Source organism: Olea europaea, chromosome 20 (assembly GCF_002742605.1).
Source record: "Olea europaea var. sylvestris chromosome 20, O_europaea_v1, whole genome shotgun sequence".
NCBI lineage: Eukaryota > Viridiplantae > Streptophyta > Magnoliopsida > Lamiales > Oleaceae > Olea > Olea europaea.
In genome coordinates, this window is record NC_036256.1 from 10,132,258 (window position 1) to 10,155,509 (window position 23,252).

At 31.9% G+C, this 23,252-nt stretch overlaps 1 protein-coding gene and 1 pseudogene across 1 annotated transcript; one reads left to right on the forward strand and one right to left on the reverse strand.

The window, feature by feature from the left end:
* Nucleotides 1-288: 288 nt before the first annotated feature.
* On the reverse strand, nucleotides 289-1,147 carry LOC111369048. The gene is made up of 2 exons (XM_022990533.1): nucleotides 911-1,147; nucleotides 289-819 (listed from the first exon to the last, which is right to left on the reverse strand). Exons 1-2 carry the CDS (start codon nucleotides 1,145-1,147, stop codon nucleotides 289-291), a joined length of 768 nt encoding a protein of 255 aa, XP_022846301.1.
* Nucleotides 1,148-4,690: 3,543 nt separating this feature from the next.
* LOC111369049 lies at nucleotides 4,691-7,180 on the forward strand (annotated as a pseudogene).
* Nucleotides 7,181-23,252: the final 16,072 nt, after the last annotated feature.

Genomic DNA, 23,252 nt, shown 5'->3' on the forward strand with positions numbered 1-23,252 from the left:
TGACTTCTTGGAGACTACCTATGTAGGGCTAACCCGTTTATTGTTTGCAATTGGGTAAATGATTCTTGCCTCTAGCAATTTAAGCACCTCATTCTTTACCACTTCTTTTATTGTGGGGTTTAGCCTACATTATGGGTCTCTCCTAGGGTTAGTCTCTTCCTCTAAATGAATCCTATGGGAACAAATTAGAGGACTAATACCTTTTATGTCAGCTATGGTCCATCCTAATGCAGATTTGTGTTCATTCAGAATGCTTAAAAGTTGTTTACATTGTAATGCATCCAATTCTTACAAAATAATGACAGGAAAGGTATTGCCTAGTCCAAGGAACACATGTTTCAGTCCTGTAGGAAGTTGTTTCAATTCTGGCCTAGGGCTTTCAATGCTTGATGGTTTCTTTCCTCCTATCCTTTCTAGCAATGCCTCAAACTTGGGTTGCCATGGTGAAGTCCTGCAGTCTTGTAATTTTGCAAAAACAACACAAACGTTAGCATAGTCATCAACATCAAAACCATATGAAGTTTCAAAATTTAGGAGAAAAGAGTTCGAAGGATCAATATCAATTGTTGTGGATGCTTCCTCCTGAGTGAATGCATCAATAATGTAGGTTTGATGGCATTCATCATCTTCCATAGGTCGTTTGGTGACATGGAAAATATTGACTTCTAAAGTCATATTTCCAAATGTCAACCTCATCAGATCATTCTTGCAATTGATAAGAGCATTAGTTGTCACAAGGAAAGGTCTACCAAGTATAATAGGGAGATTAGAGTTAACATCCACCTCAACCTTCGCATCTAATACCAAGAAATCAATAGGCTAGTAAAATTTATCCAGCTAAACCAACACATTCTCAACTACTTTCCTTGGTTGTATGGTGGACCGGTCAGCTAATTAATTGTAGAACCACCGAGGTGGGTTTCATCTCTCCTAGACCTAACAACGAGTATATAGCATAGGGCATGAGATTGACACTAGCTCCTAAATCAAGAAAGGCTTGTGCAGACTCACGGTTCCCAATGACACAAGAAATGGTAGGACAACCATGGTCCTTATACTTTGGTGAGATTCTTTGTTTTATCACAGCACACACTTGCTTGGTTAAAAAGGCATTTTTTTTATATGATGCATCCTTTTTACAATGCATAAGTCCTTAATGACTTTAGCATAAGTAGAAACTTGAGAGATCACATGCAAGAGAGACAAATTGATTTTGACTTGTCTGAGGTGTTTTAGAATTTCATTATGCTAACCTGTTGATTTTGAAGTGGACTTGAAAGCTTGAGGAAAAGGTATTCTAGCTAGGTTTTCACTACTTCCTCACTAGGACTGCTCTCATTAGGCTCACTTGGCTCTTTTTCGTTCTCTCTAGGTAGAGGGATTAGTTCTACAACATTTCCTGATATAGTGGTTATGGTATTCGTCTTCTTAAAATTGGTATCTTCGGATCCTGAGGTTTGTGCCATGTGCTGCCCTTTTGGGTTTGGTTGAGCTTGAGCTAGAAACTTTCCACGTTCCCCTATAGCTAAGACATTGGTTAACTTAGGCATATGATTCTTTGTCTCTTTATTTTCCTCGACTACCAGGGCAATCATAATTTGTTTTGTCTTGTGCCTCGATGAATGCATGTAGGGTGCCTTATAAGAAATTCCTAGAGGACATGGGTTGACGTGGGGGTGCATTGTAAGCTCGAGTTTGTTGGGCATGTTGTTGGTTCTCAGACTTCCAGCTAAAGTTGGGATGATTCCCCCACCTTGGGTTATAAGTCTCAGAGTAACAGGTGTAGGGTTTTGATATATGCCTAAAGCATTACAGTATTCCTCATAAAGTCCCTTTGATTAGTGTCTAAAAGTGCTTCAAAAATATATCATTTACAAGAAATTTTACATTCAATTTGTTTAAATTTACTAATGTTAATCTCTAATTTCAATTCTCTTGCTGTAAATTCAATTTCCATAAATACATGGTTAAAAATACAATTAATTGAAATAGTATTTACATACATGTCAGCATGAGTATTATAAATTTGAAAGAGTATTTATTTGATATATTTCACATGTATTTTCAATTTAGAACAAGTGGAGTAAAATAATGTTGAAAAGTCAAGAATAGTGAGCTGTCTCAAGCAAGAAGTAATTGTCAGTAAAATGATCATAACTTAAGCTGCAGACATTGAACCAAGGTGATTCGAGTTGGGTTGGAAAGATAAGGGATGTATCTGCAGCCCTTATGTTTTGCAAGTCAAATTCGTATCACAAGGCAGCCAAAATTACCATGAAATGTCCAGCTTGTTATATGCCGGATACAGCTTTTTTACATGTGAAGCAACAGTCATTGTTTTTGTCATATCTGGAGTTATATAGATCCAATGGAACCTGATATTTGCACCAATGGAAAGCTAACTCAAGTGAAAATAAATTTTCTAGTTGATCATAAGTCCAAATTCGATGTACAAAGTATCTAAAAATTGGTATCAAGTTACATGTTCCAGCTATCTTGAAGCTGGACAGAAACAAGTTACATTGTCTACTTGCATTTTGGATGTTCCTTTGCCTATAAAAGGAGACCTTGGCCAAGATTTTGAGAGTATCAATTTCTCTTCATCATATTCTAGTTTCCTTCATTTTCTTTGTAACATTTCATTATGTATTTCTAAACCATTTGCTAGAGCTGAGGGTGAAACTTTGGTGAATGTGTAGTATTGTCTTTGATCTTTCACTTTGTTCTTCAATGTTCATATTCTTACTTGGGTGAAGTATATGTTCTACAAATAGTTTTGGTTTGTTAAAGACTTTGATTTATTGTTGACAAATTTTGGTATAATAAATGCTTAGATAATCTCTACAATCCAACAATTTATTTTGACATATTCTCTCAAACAATTTTCAAGATCTATCTTCTAGTATACTTGCAATCAATGTTTTATCTTCCATATGAGATCACTTCTTAGTTGATTTTCATATGAGTTAAATAAAAGATCAAGAGCAATTTCTACCCATTTATCCAAAGTAAATCCCCAACGCTCTAGTGTACGTCTCCATTGTATTCCCACCAACCATTTACCACTCATAGAATAATTTATTTCCTTCCAATTCCCTATGGTTCGACCTCGGACTTCCGAGTTTACTACTTGCGACAACCTGCACTTGGGTTTGCAACCTTAAAGTTGTAGCAAATTTTTGACGCCCTTGTCGGGGATTTGCATCAATGATTATTTTCTGCTACTTTTTGTGAGGTTTTCTTCTCTTTCATAATCTGCATAAATCAAGTACACTCATTCCTTTTTCAATCTTATTACTTTGGTTATTTTACTTTAAAGGAAGGCCGAGCCTCCTTCATTTTTTATTTTCTGTTTATTTTCTTTCTTTAAGGGGAAGGTCGAGCCTCCAGATCTGCCGTTTCTTTATTATATGGTTGGCTGAGCCACCTAATTTTTGTTCTTTACATTATTATATGGTTGGCCGTGCCACCTAATTTTCATTCTCTACATCTATTTTATGTTATTTTATGTCATATTAGTATCGTGAATTTAATTCTCATCGTTTAGTTAAAGATAATTGTGAAACTTTTTAGTAATTTATTTGACTCACCTCAACACTCACTCACATCTTCCGCCATGGCTGATAATGAAAGTGTACATGAAGAAAATGAAAACCAACAAGCACGAACCATGTGTGATTACTTGCAACCTCCTTGAAACTCTGCTCCTTCATGTTTCATTTTCCCTCTTAATTCTAATAATTTTCAATTCAAGCTAGGTATGATTCCATTACTTCCTAATTTTCATGGCTTAGAATCCAAAAGTCCATATTTGCATCTTAAATAATTTGAGGAAGTATGTGCCACATTTAACGATCAAACTTGTCCCACTGAAATTGTTAAGTTGAAATTGTTTCCTTTTTCTCTAAAAGATAAAGCAAAAACTTGGCTTAACTCTTTAAAACCTAGGTCGATTGGCATATGGCAAGAAATACAAAGTGAGTTTTAAAGAAATTCTTTCCAGCACATAAAACTAATGCTTTGAAAAGACAAATCCAAAATTTTTCTCAACAAACCAATGAAGCTTACTTTCAATGTTTAGAAAGATTTAAAGATTTGTTAAATACATGTCCACATCATGGTTTTGAAAAATGGTGTACTGTAAGTTTCTTTTATGAGGGCCTAACTCTTGAAACAAAACAATTTGTAGAAACGATGTTCAATGGTGAATTTTTAGATAAAGATCTAGATGAAGCGTTTGAATTTCCAGATCATCTAGCTGAAAATTCTCAATCTTGTCAAACAATATAACCAATCGAAAACTCAATCAGATCTAGTCTTGCTAGTTCTAGTAGAGGAAAATATCAGTTGAGTCTAAAAAGGTTGAAACTATGGAATTAAGGAAAGTAAAGGAAGTTAAACCCATGCAAAATATGAAATTTGTAGCATTTGTGATCATCCAACACATGATTGTCCTAACATCCCAGTTTTCAAAGAAGTTTTACATGATCAAGCCAATGCTATGAACACTTTCAAAAAGCCTTTTCCTTCTCCATACTCATAAACATATAATCAACAAAGGAGAAATCATCCCAATTTTAGTTGGAGAGATGATAATCGTGTTCATATATCACAGCTTCAAGGGCTTTCAAAATTTCCTTCTTGTCCACCACCACAATAAAAAACTCTTGAGAAAACATTACAGTCATTCATGCAAGGACAAGCTAACTTGAATAATCAAACTTCACAAGGCATCAATGAAATCAAGAACACAATTTCTTCATTGACCTCTTCTTTGCATTCTCAAGAAAAAGGCAAATTTCCTGCTCAACCTCAACCAAATCCTTCTGGGCAATTTAATGTAAATGCTTCTAGTTCCTCTAAATGTCAACAAGAAAATGCCAACTCCATCATGACTCTTCATAGTGGAAAAATTACTGACAAACCCATCCCTTCAAAAGAACTAAAATCGGGTGGGACTTCAAAGCAAGAAAATGATGTTTCCAAAATTGAGGAAAAAATCATTTCGAACCTAGTGTTGAAAAATGTCCCGTTCTAGCTCCATTTCCTCAATGATTGCAACCAATTTCAAAACTCAACCATAATTTTGAAATTTTTAAACTTTTCAAACAAGTCAAAATTAACATGCCATTATTGAATGCAATCAAACAAGTTCCTTCATATGCAAAGTTTATAAAAGACTTGTGCACTGTCAAGAGGAAACTTAATGTTCAACATAAAGCATTTTTGACAGAGAATGTGAGCTCAATCATTCAACAAAACACTCCACCTAAATTCAAAGATCCTCGTTGTCCAACAATTTCTTGTGTGATTAGGAATAATAGGATAGAGCGTGCTTTGCTTGATCTTGGTGCTAGTGTTAATCTATTATCTTTTTCTGTGTATGAGCAACTTGGTTTGGGAGAACATAAGCCAACAACAGCAACACTTCAACTTGCTGATCGTTCAGTAAAAGTTCCAAGAGGGGTTGTAAAGGATATTCTAGTTCAAATTGATAAATTCTATTATTCTATTGATTTTATAGTTTTGGACATACATCCTGTTTTAAATTCAAATGTACAAATACTTGTCATTTTAGGACGTCCCTTTCTTGCTAGTTCAAATGTGTTGATATATTGTAGAAATGACATCTTAAAACTCTCTTTTGGAAATATGACCGTGAAAATGAATGTTTTTAATATTTGTAAGCAACATGGAGATAAAGATGATTTGCCTGAAGTAGTTTTTATTGAACAATTTGTTGGTGATCAATTTATCCCTACATCTTCATCTGATGTGCTAGAATTTAAATTGAACGATAATTCTAAAAATTCGCATATAATTTCTTTGTTTAATTCTTTTCAGGAGAAAAAGACAAGTGATTGGAAATCAAACAGTCCAATATGTCCATGATTTCAAGTGTTCAAATGCCAAAGCTCGATTTGAAGCCATTACCATCTAATCTGAAATACTCATTTTTGGGTGAAGATGAAACTTTTCCAGTAATAATTTCTTTCCAACTTGATGCGCACCAAGAAGGTCAAATACCATCTCATTGGAATGCTCAAAACAAAAAGAAATTCTTCAATGAGGTAAGAAATTTCTTTTGGGATGATCCTCACCTGTTCAAATATTGTCCAGACCAAATAATAAGAAGATGTGTGCCAAATAATGAAATTCAAAAGATAATTGCCTTTTGCCATTCTAAAGCATGTGGTGGTCACTTTTCTTCAAAGAAAACTGCTGCAAAAATCTTGCAGTCTGGATTTTATTGGCCAACTCTTTTCAAAGACACATATGAATTTTGTAAAGCTTGTGAATGTTGTCAAAAATTAGGTGGGATAACTCGTAGAAATATGATGCCACTAACACCTATACTAGTTATTGAAATATTTGATTATTGGGGTATTGATTTCATGGGTCCATTGCCATCATATTTTGGTTATTTATACATCTTGGTTGGAGTTGATTATGTTTCTAAATGCGTAGAGGCAATTACTTGTACACACAATGATCATAAAATTGTTTTGAAATTTTTGAAAGAAAATATTTTGTCAAGATTTGGAATACCTCGAGCCATTATAAGCAATGGGGCTTTACACTTCTGTAATAAACCCTTTAAGGCCCTAATGAAAAAATATGGGATTACTCATAAAGTGTCTACTCCTTATCACCCAAACACTAGTGGTCAAGCTGAACTTGCAAATAGAGAGATTAAATGCATTTTGGAAAAAATAGTGAATCCAAATAGAAAAGATTGGTCTTTACAATTATCTGACACTCTTTGGGCTTATCGTATAGCTTTCAAAACACCCCTTGTTATGTCACTTTATCGACTTGTTTTTGGAAAGCCTTGCCATTTACCTGTTGAATTGGAACACAAAGCATTTTGGGCTATTAAATTATTTAATTTTAGTTTAGATGAGGCAAGTTCACTTAGAAAACCTCAACTGAATGAGTTGGAAGAAATCAGGAATGAAACATATGAGAACTCTTGAATTTACAAGGACAGAATGAAGGTATTCCATGATAAAAACATTGTTAGAAAAACTTTTGAGCCTTCCCAAAAAGTTTTTTGTACAACTCAAGGTTACATTTATTTCCTGAAAAATTACGCTACAAGTGGACTGATCCTTTCGTTGTCAAAAATGTTTACCCACATGGAGTTGTAGAAATTGAAAATCCAAGTAATAGAAATATTTTTAAAGTTAATGAACATCATTTGAAACCATTTTTTGAGAATTTCTCTAGATTAAAAGAGTCCATTGCTTTACATGATCCTAAAGATTGATATCCTTTTCTTATTGTTTTATTTTGTATATTTCTTTTCAGTTTTATAATGTTGTGTGTTTGTTTTAGGTGTGTGTTTTTTTATTGTCATTTTTTTTCACTAATAAAATTGAAGGTTCATATAGGCCAAGTTTATGCAGACTTTCCAGGTAAAGCTCAAAACCCGTCCATTTGTTCAAAATTTTGCTTCTTACTGTCCTTCATATATTTTGCACGTTTAATCTTTACATTGAGAAAATGTTTCATTTAGGTTGGGGGGAAAGGAATCAAAAAGTTCCAAAAAAAAAAAGTTCTTACCAACCGATGATAATATTTGAAATTATTTTTATATTATTGTGACTAGGGGATGCTGCTTTGATTTAGTTTAAACTTGTTCATGTTAGATTGATTTACATTGAACACAATAATCACGAAAATCACATATTATTTAGATTGGCTCAATGGATAGAATATGTAGAACTAACAAAACAAAACAAAAAAATTCCTAATAAACCAATTCTAGGATAGTTTGGGGTGGTTGAGCTATTGTAGGGAGACATTGAGGTAGATGTGGATTCCATGTATGTTAGATTTTGTGTGGATTGCTTAAGACCAATGAGATGATAATTAGGTGAAAATCTTAAGTTAAAGATCGATTTTCGAGAATAAGTGTTTAATGAGGGGCATTGCACTAATCATTGCATAGAAGGGAAAAAGTTGTCATGTTGTGAAGCTACCCTAAAAGAGCCCAATGAGGACAATCATATATATATATATATATATATATAAAGATCAAGCTAGTGCATGAAACAAAATACGTACGGTGAACTTGAAAAAAAGCATGTGCATGAAATAGAAGATGCACTACATGCCTTGATTAAGTCCCAAACACTTATTTTAGAGAATTAGAACTTTGATAAGGGATTAGTAGCTTAGTTGATTCTTGGAGGTTGAATCAGTCAAAATTAAGGAGAATCTCATTTGTTGATGTGTTGAGCTACAATTAGTAAAATCTAACCAAACTAGGGAGGGTGAGTAATAGTATATAAATTTAATCATAAATCACACCGTGGGAAAATAGTTGCAAAATCAAGTTTGGGGGTGTGCATCCAACGAGAGAAGAGAGAAACAATTGACCATTGAGGGTTGAGATGAATCTAATTTAAAAAAGTATGGGATTGACTGAATCGATTATGTGCGCACACACGTTGGTCAAGCATTGAACAAGTTAGACTATGCTTTGTTAGAAAACCTTAGAAGTCTTTTGTTAAGCATTTTCAAATCCTGAGACAAGTACGACAAGCTGTTTCATTTGAAGTAATTTTGAAATTTTATTGCTTGAGACTAGCAATATCCTGGTTGGGTAGTGTGATTAGTGCTTAAAAGTGCTTCAAAGATATATCATTTACAAGGTATTTTACATTCAATTTGTTTAAATTTACTAATATTAGTCTATAATTTCAATTCTCTTGCCGTAAATTCAATTTCCATAAATACATGGTTAAAAATGCAATTAAATGAAATATGTATTTACATACATGTCGGCATGAGTATTATACATTTGAAAGAGTATTTATTTGATGTATTTCACATGTATTTTCAATTTAGAACAAGTGGAGCAAGTGGAGGAAAAAAATGTTGAAAAGTCAAGAATAGTGAGCTGTCTCAAGCAAGAAGCAGCTGTCGGTAAAATGATCATAACTTGAGTTGCAGACATTGAACCAAGGTGATTCGAGTTGGGTTGGAAAGATAAGACATGTATCTACAACTTTCTTGGGTACCAAGAAGTCAAATTCGTATCACAAGGTAGCCAAAATTATCGTGCAAAGTCCAGCTTGTTACGTGCTGGATACAACTTTTTTACCTGTGAAGCAACACTCATTGTTTTTGTCATATCTGAAGTTATATAGATCCAATGGAACCTGATATTTGCACCAATGGAAAGCTAACTCAAGTGAAAATAATTTATCTGTTGATCATAAGTCCGAATTCGGTGCACAAAATATCTAAAAATTGGCATCAAGTTGCATGTTTCAGCTGTCTTGAAGCTGGACAGAAACAAGTTGCATTATCCACTTGTATTTTGGATGTTCCTTTGCCTATAAAAGGGGAACTTGGCCAAGATTTTGAGACTATCAATTCCTCTTCATCATATTCTAGTTTCCTTCATTTTCTTTGTAAAATTTCATTATGTATTTCTAAACCATTTGCTAGAGCAAAGGGTGAAACTTTGGTGAATGTGTAGTATTGTCTTTGATCTTTCACTTTGTTCTTCAATGTTCATCTTCTTACTTGGCTGAAGTGTATGTTCTACAAATGGTTTTAGTTTGTTAAAGACTTTGATTTATTGTTGACAAATTTTGGCACAATAAATGCTTAGATAATCTCTACATACCAACAACTTATTTTGACATATTCTCTCAAACAATTTTCAAGATCTATCTTCTAGTATATTTGCGATCAATGTTTTATCTTTCATATGAGATCACTTCTTAGTTGATTTCCATATGAGTTAAATAAAAGATCAAGAGCAATTTCTACCCATTTATCCGAAGTGAATCCCCAATGCTCTAGTGTCTATCTCCATCGTATTTCCGCCAACCATTTACCACTCATAGAATAGTTTATTTCCTTCCAATTCCCTATGGTTCGACCTCGGACTTCTGAGTTTACTACTTACGACAACCTGCACTTGGGTTTGTAACCTTAAAGGTATAGCACCCCTCATCTTAGCATAAGTAGCACACTCTTGTGCTGGATGATTCGTGCCACCACACACAAAATAAAACACTTCAGACTCAACACGGGAAACAACATGTATAGGTTTTGAATCCTTAGCACGTAGAGCTTCTAATTCTCTAGTGAGGCTTTCTACCTTGGCTCTAAGGTTGTCTTTCTCCCTAAGGTGATAAATGCCTGTGCTAGTAGAGTTTCCCTGAGGTCGTGACCTATTGTTGTTATCGGAGGCATTAGGTCCAGTCCAAGTGTGAGCCTTTTTAGCTAAGTCGTCTAGATACTCTATGGCTTCATCCGGGTCTTTTTGTAAAAAGTCTCCATTACACATCATTTCTACAAATTGACGCTCCCTAGATATTAGGCCCTCATAAAAGTAACTCACAGCACGCTGACTCTCATATCCATGGTGGGGACAAAGGGTTTGCAACTCTTTGTATCTCTTCCAAGCTTGGTATAAGGTTTCACTATCCTTTTGGGCAAATGAGAAAATTTGCTTCTTAAGGGAAGTGGTCTTATGATGTGAATAATATTTGCCAAAGAAAGTTTGGGTCATTTCAGCCCAAGTTCTAATCGAACGTGGTTTCAATTAATACAACCAGCTTTTTGCTCGTTCTTTAAGTGAAAATGGAAAAATTTAAGCCTGATTGTATCTATTGTACCATGTTAATTGTGGAAGGTTGCAACCACTTCCTCAAATTCCCAAATATGCACGTATGGATTCTCATTTTCAAGTCCGTGAAAAATGGGAAGAAGTTGGATCATTCCCAGTTTTAAGTCCATACGTGGCATATTGAGTAGTAACTTAATGCAAGATGGCATGGAAGTACATGTTGGGTGAAGGTAATCATGTAGGGTCCAAGAGGGTGCATCGTCCTGCTCACTATCGCTCATTGTGTTGTGTAATGTGATGCTCGTGTCTACAGGCAGAATCGAAAAGAGGGTTAGAAAGTAATTCAAACTCTAGTTGAGGTCTTGCAATAAATCGCCCTCGCTAGTCTCGATACCTGTTCATAAAGCACAAAAGTACACAAATGTGAGAAATAATAAAACACAACTAAAATGTACAACAAACTAAAAAGATAAAAGAGGAATGTAGTCACCCTTTTGCTCGAAAAATCCTTTAATTATTTATACCGTTTTCTCGCAACGGCTCCAAAATTTGATTACACCCAAAAAATAATGCGGTAATTGTAGTATAGCTTTGGGGTGTCGTATCCATAGGGAGATGGAAAATAATCCAAAGAGTCAAAAACTAGGATTCTATTGTGATTTTATGTAAATGTAACATGTCAATTGAAATAGAATTCAAATAACAATGTATAAGTTAAGAAAATTTAAATTAATGTGTGAAGCAGTGAAGCAACGAAATTCCCTCGATTCGGTTGGATCAGTCAAAGTCAATTTTGCATGAAGATACTCAATTAAAGGTTTTTTTTATCCTAACACTTTAATTGGAAGATTTACACATTCAAACCCTTCTTTAATTCCCTAAGAGTTCCAAATCTAGATTTTTTACACAATATAATTCCACAATTGTTTACTGAAATTAGATCTAAAATCGATCATATACCTCAAGCATATGATAGTAAAAGATCACACCAACAAACTGTTTGAAATTGAAAATCAATAAATACTTCGATCATTCGATGAAAAAACTTGATTGAATTCATGAAAATCTAATATGAATTAACCTAATCTCAAACATGCCCAACAAACATAAGAAATCTAATTCCAGAATTTTTAACAATGAAAAAACAAATTACATGCAAGAAAGAACGTTGAAAAAATCAAACCTAATCGAGTTCTTTTGTGGCTTCACCAATCAATTTAGTTTTCCATGGATTTCTTTGGCCAAAGTTGAGAGAAAATTGATAGGGGATGCAAGAGTGGCATCTTGGGTCGAGATTAGGGCTTAAAAATGTGTGTCAAACAAATTTCCATAAGTGTCCACATCAAAATAGGAATTTGGGATTTTTCCCTTGAAAAATACTCATGTGGCCACATGATTATAAGCCATGCGACCGCATGGTTCAACCAAAATGGCCCAAAAGTTCTCGGAAGGTAACCATGTTATCGCATGGTTGTCACAATTTCCTCCGCAGACAGCTTCTAGTATTTTGGTCATAACTTTCTCTCTCGATTTTCGATTGAGGTGATTCAAGTTGCGTTGAAAATCTAACACAAAGGAATATAATTCGATCATCTTCCATGTCAAAATAGGGTCCCAATATGAGGCTGAAAATGGATACATAAATTTTTTGATTAGAAATTGATTTGTGATGTTACAATCATATTTCACTTCCTTTGACTTCTAATTGCACCCAATTGACCTTTAGCATTGTTGAATCATCATTTTATCACTCTTCTCATCTATGGATTATTTGCAACTTGGTCCCTGAACTTTCACTTTCTTCCACTTTACCCATTTTTACTCATTTCTTTCAAATTTCAACATTTTCCATCAAATTGTGACCTAGATCAAAACATAAGAGTAACGAGTATATTTTGACGTTAAATAATCATATGAATGCAACAACTAAGAGGGGAAAATATCATATTTTATACTCTTATCATGGGTGAGAAATTCTTCCTACAGGAATACTGTCAAACTTTTCTATTCCATTGCTTGTGGCCAGCTGAACTAAGTGTTAGTGTGACCATTTTGAGTTTGGGAATTTGTTTGACTTGGACGATTAAAATTTTTTTGAATTCCTTCTTAACAACTTGAAGATAGCTATTCCTTCTTTCTTCCTTTGGTTGGTATGTCTCATTGACTTGGTTGACTATCGATTGTGAGTCACCGTGAACTACTAAACTAGAGATTTTTAACTATTTAGCCATCCTTATTCCGGCTATCAATACTTCAAAAAAGAAAAAAGGAAAAAAAAAGGTTGAAAGGGGTTTTGAATGTGTAATCCATAAGCTCTCATAGTCAACTAAAAATATATTTGGATGTTGTTCGTAAACAATTTAAATTATAAATATATATAAATGAATGGTTGACAATCGATGGTACTTGTAAATGTTATGAAATATGTGGAGAAAAAAATGATTTGATCAATTACAAATAATTTACAAATAGTATCCAAATAAGGGCTAAGACATTCAACTGCTCTCTGTTTTGAATAGGCTCTAGCACATCAAATGTTAAATTGTGGAGCTTGATTATTGTTGATGAGTCATTGTATGAATCGTAAATAGGAGCCTTGATCTCACATCAAGTGTTAAGTCTAGGAAATTTATATCTGTAATTTCGATTTTGCCCTATTTACAAGATAAATAAATAAGGAATTGGCATTAGTATTTTTAAATGATCATGAAAGAAAGAAAGGTTAGAGAAGATAATGTGTTCGGATTTTTTTCTTTTAAACTTCTTTTCGCAGAGTGAATTATTACATGCCGAAAGAAGATGTAGTTTACATTGAAACAAATTTCTATATATTTTACACATTCTCATGTGTCTATTTCTTTCTACGATTTTATTGCTCACAAATCACAGTGGTATAAAATTTTAGTTTTCAATTTTCAACATCAAGAATATTGGGTCATTGGTTATTGGGCAGATTAGGTGATTCTAAGAACATGATAACCTTGCCATATTAATAACTACCAAAAATAAGATTTTTATGAAATGTATATCTAAGGTTTGTTTGATTTAATTTTTTTGAAATAAATTTTATGAAAATTTATTTTTATTGAAAATAAAAGATTAAAAAGCATGGAGAAATTATGAGAATACATGAAAAATTATTTTATTAGGAGTATGACTAAAAATGAGTTTAGAAAAAAGAGTTTCGAAGAATCTGTATCATGAAGAAGCCTAATATTACATAAACATGATGTTTATGCACGTATACCTAGCTACCCCATGTACGATCAAGATTACTTCATTGCTGATTCGGTCGATGGGTTCATATTTCTCCATTATGCCACCCAAAAAGGCTGTATTTTTCTTTTAAAAATAAAAATGAAATCCTCTATTTGAAGGGTTGTTACCATCCAATGCTTAATGGTGACTTAAGTATGATCCACTAACTAGAATTTAATTTAATTTAATCTAATCTTTTCCAATTTCGATGAAAAAATTTATCTATGTTGTCAAATAATATTTAGATATGACTAATAAACACATGCTTGAAACCCTATCAAATAGCTTAATGAACTCATTTTGATAATTAGTTTATGGGCATTGCAACCCCTTTTTCCTTGTTGGGGGAGTCAATAATTTATGGTTATAATCCAAACATTTGTTCTAATCATCAGTTCTTGTTGGGTGAATATTAAAATTAGATTTTTAGGTAGATTTAAATAAAAGTTCATGAAATGCATTGTTGAAAAGTTGGAAGTTCCATAAAATATAATTAAAATTAATTATTAACGCTGACTTAAATTAAAATCTAGATTTTAATATTTCTCAAACAAGGGCTTACCGCTTGCTAATTAACTATCTTTTAATGGCGCCATTATGGGATAATGGTGTTTGATTTTTGAGATTTAATTAAGTTGAGGCCTGCCCAACCCATTAGCAACACTATCTCCTCTCCTTGACCTTAAAAAGATTTTCTCAAAGTCAAGGAAAGAAGCCATTGCCTGTACCACAAGAAAAGTGCCCTGCCCCTCTCAAATTTGTTCTCCTAATTTGTTTTTATTCTAATGCATATTTTACACTTTGAAACATCATATCTTAAAAAATGGAAAGATGCTAAGATGTAGTATTCTAATGTGTCAAAAAATGTATTGACATCTCCCTGTTTATTAAGAAGCGATGATATGTCGAGAGAAAAAAAATGTATTGTGGAGATAGCCACTAAGACAACTTTGTCACATCTGATCTGATTAAGGTACATTGGCTCTAAACCTTGGATTATATTTAATGACAAAACAACTAATAGTTGGACTTTTTGTGAATTAATTGGAATTAAATTCAAAAGCAATCAAAGTTTTTACCTGTTGTGTGAAAAGAGAGAGAGAGAGAGAGAGAGAGAGAGAAGTAAACTATGTCGTATTGTCAATACTATGTCTTATTCTCGATATATTTTGGGTGAATTACGTGAATCGTTTTTTTCCACATTTAATGAAAAATCTAAAACATCTAATTTTTATTTGTGCATTAATTGGAAGATGGAAATTGTTTCTGTTATATTTAATAGATGTGTTAAAACAACTAAAGTTTTAATAACCTCCACAGAGACCAGATAAAAATCTGTTAATAATGCAAATGTTTAAAATTGTGGACCATATAAATATGTTTGAATAAAGCAAAATTTTAAATTACATATTTCTGTTTAAAAAGATTTATGTTGACTTATTTGAAATACAATTATTTTGACTTTTCATGTATCCTCTTGTTGGTTAGACCTACATAATCAACCCTAATGAGGTACAGTCTATCTGTCTATGCCCTTGTTTGATTCTCATTTTGATGGAAATAATGCATTTTGAATAGTAGATTAATCGATAATGTGTGGTTAAAATTTTTTAAAAAAATCTGAATTTCCGTGTAATAATATTTTATTGAAAAATGTGTGTTTAAAAATGAGTTTTGAAAAATGAATTTTTAGAAGAATGAGAATCAAACAAGGGTTATGTATTAATTAGTGGCTTTTGCTAGACTTTTAAACAAAAATTTCGTTTCTTTATATTAAAAAAAATATATTTATTCGTTATCCTGAATAATCTTGTTTCCGTTTTGGTGAGGTTTAAAATTTTTTTGATAGAAGACTAAAAAAAATTCAATAATTAATTTTAACTACAAATTTTATAGGATCCTCAACTTTTATTAACTTTATAATAATCCACATACCAAAATTTACTAATAGTCTAAATTTTAGCTACACCATACAAGGTTTGTAGTACGTACAAATTAATCGAGCTATTTGTCGACCACACAAAGCTGTGTTTTATGGAGGAAAATAACAAATAAAAATAATAAAAATAATAATAATAGGCGATTTAATTGGAAGATTACAGAAAATGGTTCTTCTACATGAAAAATATCATTATTATTTTTTTCTTTTGAGTATTATTAATTGGAAGATGGAATTTTTTTTTTCCATACAAGGTTTGTAGTACGTACAAATTAATCGAGCTATTTGTCGACCACACAAAGCTGTGTTTTATGGAGGAAAATAACAAATAAAAATAATAAAAATAATAATAATAGGCGATTTAATTGGAAGATTACAGAAAATGGTTCTTCTACATGAAAAATATCATTATTATTTTTTTCTTTTGAGTATTATTAATTGGAAGATGGAATTTTTTTTTCTGTTATATTTAATAGGCGATTTAAAACAACTAAAATTTTAATAACCTTCACAGAGTAGATAAAATCTGTTAGTATAGCAAATCTTTAAAATTGTTGACCAATATGCTTCAATAAAGCAAAATTTTAAATTATCTCTTTGAATAATATTATTTGTAATCATTCACTATCACAATCACTCTACGTGGCATACATATGATGGTTAGTGATTTAATATATGAGGCAAGAAAAAACTACCATATCAATATATCAAATTACAAATCGTCATATAAGATGCTACATAGGACGACTACTGCAGTGAGCGACTATATCTTTTTATCTAAAAAATATTCTACTTAAATTGGAAATTGCAACAGATCCAAAAGAATTGATGCATAGGGGCCATTGAACAGCTGGAAAAAGTTTGGCCTTTTAGGATAATGCTGCTTAAACAAGGTAGTTGACAGATTTTTTTGACAGGTGTGTTGCGTTGGGGGCACCTGTATGTATTATTATTTTTTTGACTGTCCAATCACGTGCCCCATGTTTTTAAATCATTTCAATGACCCTATCGCGATAGTAAGATTGAAAGACTTATATTGACTTATTTGCAATACAATTATTTTCACAATTTTTCATGTATTCTCTCGTTGGTAGACCCACATAAATTACATAATGACCAACATAATCAATCCTAATGAGGTACAATCTATGTATTTATTAGTGGCTTTCGCTAGAAGTTTAAACAAAAATTACGTTTTTCTACATAAAAAAATTAAAATCTTTGTTCGTTGTTTTGAATAGTCTTATTGCACTTGTTTGGTTAGTTTAAAATTTTGATAAAAATTTAAATCAAATTTAACTATATATTGTATGAGATCAACAATTTTTATCAACTTTTTAATAATGCATATTATTCATTTATCAAAATTTACTAAAAATCTAATATTTAGCTACAATAAATGAGGTTTGTATTATGTACAAATTAATCGAGCTATTTGTTGACCACACAAAACTATGTTTTCTGGAGACAAAAAAGAAAAAAAAAATTTAAATTTGAAAACTTCTATGATTACAAATAATTGTTCTAAATGATTTTTTTCCCTTCTTAGTATTATGCACATGTTGTTATTTTGTAAATGGTGGGTGGTGGGTGTAGGTCAAGGAGATAATTGATGTAATAAAATATTTAAAATTTTTTATTACTAAATATGAAGAAAATTATGTCTATTGTTTGTCTATTTTAATACTTTGTTCAACCATGTCATTATAATCTAGAAAGCTCATATCTCACAGAGATCTCACAGAGAAAATAGAGTGAGTCAAAACTTTTGAAACGTTGGTATAACATAGCTGGAATCTCAAATGAGAGTAAGATCAATTTTAAGCTGGAATCAGTTGGAATCTTGATTGATTTTTAGGTCACATTGGATGTTTGAAAAAGTTTATATATAAGAACTTTATCTTTGGGAATGGACCATTGCTTTTTTCCTTTCATCTTTTCTATCCTCACCCTTGATATGCCCTGAATCTTTCGTGATGATAGCATCGACCATTGTTGATGTAGTTTTATGAAGCTTAGTTTATTTTGATGATACCAAATCCGTATGAAGGCCACGGAAAAATTGTTTGCCTTGGATTCGGAACTCATTGTGCGGGTTTCTTGTTGTATTGAAAATCCAATTGTCTTGTAGTGTTGATTACATGTTTGAGGAAGTAAATTCGATGAAATCACAGATTTAGTTTTTTCAAACTCTTCACGAAACATGAAATTTTAACCACGTCTTTCAAAAAATATTCTAAGAAATTGATTACAAATAAGTTGGTATTGATTCTGTCGAGACAGGACCATCGAGTCATAGTACAATAGTAACATACACACATAGTCGATCGCAATCAAGTTGTCCCAATAATAATATGCCCCATTTCCAAGACTAATTCACATGGTCAGCCGCAATCCATTTATGTAATTATGCAAACATTTCACACAATAAATTAGGAATATTGGTATGAACTTGAAACCGTAAAGTCATATTGCATTATCATGATAATTGATACTTGACCTGTCAGTCCAAAAGGGTTTCAAAATGAATATTTCAATTATACGGGTGAAGTGAACAAGTAACTATCATGTATTGCCAAAAATCATCATACAATTGGCAAGTTGCATTTTTAAACTTCAGCCTTCTATGGGAAGAATTTTTAAATGGTTGATGTTGTTGACAAAAAATGATGTGGTACTTTCAGATCAATTTAGAGAATTTTTTAAAAAATCATCATGTTAATATTTTTGGAATATTAGTATAATATAAGGGCGTAATTTTCAAGAACTTGAATACAAGTGATATAGAGAGATTTTTAACAGTTCGGTCCTTCTTTTTGGACCTTTGCCCCTTTATATAGCCCTTTAAATTGGAGCTTGTCGACTTACCGTTATGATCATAACAAGCTACAATGTCTGATCGAGCATGTGCGACATCATCCTTTTTAGACAGATTTGATTGGTTGAAGAATTCGATTGCGATGTGGTCATCAAGATACCTTGGTTGTTGCCCCATACCTTATATAATAATGAATTTTCTTTGATTGACTTTTGCAGTGGCGTTGCTACACAAGGGGAACACCTTTTCAGTCATGTCTTAATTATGTTTTCAAATGACATCTTCTATGTGCCGACCTCTACGAGAGGAATCTTGGGTTGACCTTTCGTGTTGTCATATTTGACTTTGATGAAAAGGATCATTCGATCAATGTGGGCTCCCAAGTGATCTGACGTGTATTATTGCATCGTAGCCATCAGCTAATTAAATATAGATAGAAATGAATAATGGATAAAAGTTGATAGTACTTGGGAAGTCTACTAAAATGTCTAACTAAAAATAAAGTTTGACTATTTATAATACTTTATATTAATTCTTCCAAAACCTCACTTGAACAAACAAAGCAACATGAATTCTCGAAATATCACAAATCACCCAAATAAAAAGGAAAAATTCACTTTCAACGAACAATCTTGCGGCTTGATCAATGATTGGTTGGAAAATTATAGGTGGCCGTACTATAAACAAGGAGGTTGAATCAAGCGTGCTTCATTTGATTTGGCGTACATAACATCATATTATTGTGGAGCATAAGGAAAGATTCAATACCTTATTGTTTTCACAAGGGCCATGGAAGTTTAACAAATGTATCATCGTATTAGTTAGCCAAATTTGGCCTCCATTTCACCGAACTTCAAATTTAGCCCTTGTTTGAGTTCCATTCTTTTGGAAAAATACATTTTCAACAGTGTTTTGATATTATTTCAACAACACATTCTTTAATAGAATAATATTACACGTAAATTCAAAACTTTTTCTTATTTTTTAACTATACATTCCCTATCAATACACTATTAAAAAATTTGTTCTTCCCAAAAAAATGGGACTCAAACAAGGGCTTAATCACACATTTCATGAAATCTATAATTTTATCAACTTTTCAACTACACATTTACCAATTTAAAAAAAAAATCAAAATCTACTAAAAATCTAATTTTTATCCAAACCAAGCACGGGACTAGACTTGAGCATTTGGTAAACACATAATTTCAACCACTATTCTTTCTGGGTTAAAGTATGCAATGTTCCTCTGATTCTCGATAGTGAGGTTCGTGCAAGACATTGGGATGAGACAATCGTGGCAGTGTATTCGTATTTGGGTAAGATTAGATATAGCCAGACTTTTAATACATGGCATTAGAATTTTGTTGAAGCTTTACAAATTAAAATTAATCTTTTAATTCTATGAAAGATTTCGAGCATTGTGTTTTGCTTTTGGCTTAAATGGTGTAAAATAACCCAAGTGACATTAAAGCATTCTAATTGTTTCCCACTTGACCCTGAAAAATATTTTCAAGCTACTACTGAATTTATGGAAATCTATTACATATGTCACTTTGTCACTTGTTTATTGAAATGTTAATGAATTTGATGATGTGAACTACAAAATTTAACATGTGACATGAGTTAGATGTTAGTCGTCACGTCACCAAAATCCCGAATGATAAGCTTAAGATCTATTTTGTTAATTAAAAAAAAATGAAGAAAACCAATTTTGAACGTAACACACAATAGCCATCTTCACAAACCTCAAACCCCCAAATTATGAACTAGGGTTATTCGTCCTTCAATTGAATTTGAGTAATGGAAATCGTACTCCCAATTCAACCCAAATATGGGTGATCCAATGTGGCACAATCTTTTGGGACATTTAAATGATAGCACCACACTCGTTTTCAAAACTCAAGAGCTCAATTGGCTAAAGGTATGGATCATAATTATTACGGATAACTCGTATAGCCCAATGATCTTTTAAACAAATGAATAACAAAATGATTGCAATCTTTAACTAAAATTAAATACTAGGCGTCTTCAATTGTAGGACTTACTAAATTGTAGGCTTTAACTATTTAAAAATTAATTAAAATTACATAGATTTTTCAAAACGATATTCATTTCTATAAGTAATTTTGTTTTATACACCTTTTCATGGCAATGCCTGTCTTAATTTTTCACGAAAAATTTTTTGTCTATCATCTCACATTTCCCATTTATATTCCATAATAATTTAGGGTCTGTTCGGTAGGGATTATGAGAATCCTTTTTTTGACAGTTAGAAAGAGAAGTCGGTCCATAGCAAATCTTTAAAATTGTTGACCAATATGCTTCAATAAAGCAAAATTTTAAATTATCTCTTTGAATAATATTATTTGTAATCATTCACTATCACAATCACTCTACGTGGCATACATATGATGGTTAGTGATTTAATATATGAGGCAAGAAAAAACTACCATATCAATATATCAAATTACAAATCGTCATATAAGATGCTACATAGGACGACTACTGCAGTGAGCGACTATATCTTTTTATCTAAAAAATATTCTACTTAAATTGGAAATTGCAACAGATCCAAAAGAATTGATGCATAGGGGCCATTGAACAGCTGGAAAAAGTTTGGCCTTTTAGGATAATGCTGCTTAAACAAGGTAGTTGACAGATTTTTTTGACAGGTGTGTTGCGTTGGGGGCACCTGTATGTATTATTATTTTTTTGACTGTCCAATCACGTGCCCCATGTTTTTAAATCATTTCAATGACCCTATCGCGATAGTAAGATTGAAAGACTTATATTGACTTATTTGCAATACAATTATTTTCACAATTTTTCATGTATTCTCTCGTTGGTAGACCCACATAAATTACATAATGACCAACATAATCAATCCTAATGAGGTACAATCTATGTATTTATTAGTGGCTTTCGCTAGAAGTTTAAACAAAAATTACGTTTTTCTACATAAAAAAATTAAAATCTTTGTTCGTTGTTTTGAATAGTCTTATTGCACTTGTTTGGTTAGTTTAAAATTTTGATAAAAATTTAAATCAAATTTAACTATATATTGTATGAGATCAACAATTTTTATCAACTTTTTAATAATGCATATTATTCATTTATCAAAATTTACTAAAAATCTAATATTTAGCTACAATAAATGAGGTTTGTATTATGTACAAATTAATCGAGCTATTTGTTGACCACACAAAACTATGTTTTCTGGAGACAAAAAAGAAAAAAAAAATTTAAATTTGAAAACTTCTATGATTACAAATAATTGTTCTAAATGATTTTTTTCCCTTCTTAGTATTATGCACATGTTGTTATTTTGTAAATGGTGGGTGGTGGGTGTAGGTCAAGGAGATAATTGATGTAATAAAATATTTAAAATTTTTTATTACTAAATATGAAGAAAATTATGTCTATTGTTTGTCTATTTTAATACTTTGTTCAACCATGTCATTATAATCTAGAAAGCTCATATCTCACAGAGATCTCACAGAGAAAATAGAGTGAGTCAAAACTTTTGAAACGTCAAAAGTTGCTTTTGAGATTAAAATTTTCTTTTTAACTTGTTTGAATAATTTTTTAGAAGTGTTTTGTCGGACTAGAAAAGTTTCTTCTTATTTATTTATTTATTTATTCAAAGTAACATTTTCAAAAGGTTCTTTTACAAGAAGTAGAAGTAAAAGTAGAAAACTTAATCATTACTTATTTATATTTACATCTTACACCCAAGCTGGGAATTGCAATCGAAGTTATTTATTCTTCAAAATCGAATTTTCATTGAAAGATAACAATGAGACCTGAATTGAAAACTAAAATTATATGTTTTAGTACAATATTGAACTACGCCATCTAAAGCTATAAACTTTTTCACAAAATCGTGAAAATTGCTAACTTGTTTTGAAGCATAAATCATTATTTTAATGAGGAAACTAATGTAAAATTATTTTAAAGAAGTTAGATTACTCGAGCCAAGGATAAGAAATTACAATTTTTTTTTTTAAAATATATATAAATAGTCAAAATCATCAAATATTTTTTTGTTAATTTTATCATTGTCACTTAAAATAATTGAAGGGCATCAGGCTGAACCAAACACTTTGATTGTATAAACCGTAGGTCTCACAATTAATCAATTAATCCACATATATTTCAGCAAAATCCTTGGAATCTTGCGTGCTGTGGACCAGTTCAGATATTTCTTATTGGTATAACATAGCTGGAATCTCAAATGAGAGTAAGTTTTGTTAATTTTATCATTGTCACTTAAAATAATTGAAGGGCATCAGGCTGAACCAAACACTTTGATTGTATAAACCGTAGGTCTCACAATTAATCAATTAATCCACATATATTTCAGCAAAATCCTTGGAATCTTGCGTGCTGTGGACCAGTTCAGATATTTCTTATTGGTATAACATAGCTGGAATCTCAAATGAGAGTAAGATCAATTTTAAGCTGGAATCAGTTGGAATCTTGATTGATTTTTAGGTCACATTGGATGTTTGAAAAAGTTTATATATAAGAACTTTATCTTTGGGAATGGACCATTGCTTTTTTCCTTTCATCTTTTCTATCCTCACCCTTGATATGCCCTGAATCTTTCGTGATGATAGCATCGACCATTGTTGATGTAG

What these genes read in the sequence shown, in the direction of transcription:
- LOC111369048 (XM_022990533.1), bottom strand. Translation starts at nt 1,147, where the DNA reads ATGCATTGTAAAAAGGATGCATCATATAAAAAAAATGCCTTTTTAACC. An exon ending in GAGAGATGAAACCCACCTCG is followed by an intron (nt 820 to 910) that starts GTGGTTCTACAA and finishes AAATTTTACTAG; the next exon opens with CCTATTGATTTCTTGGTATT.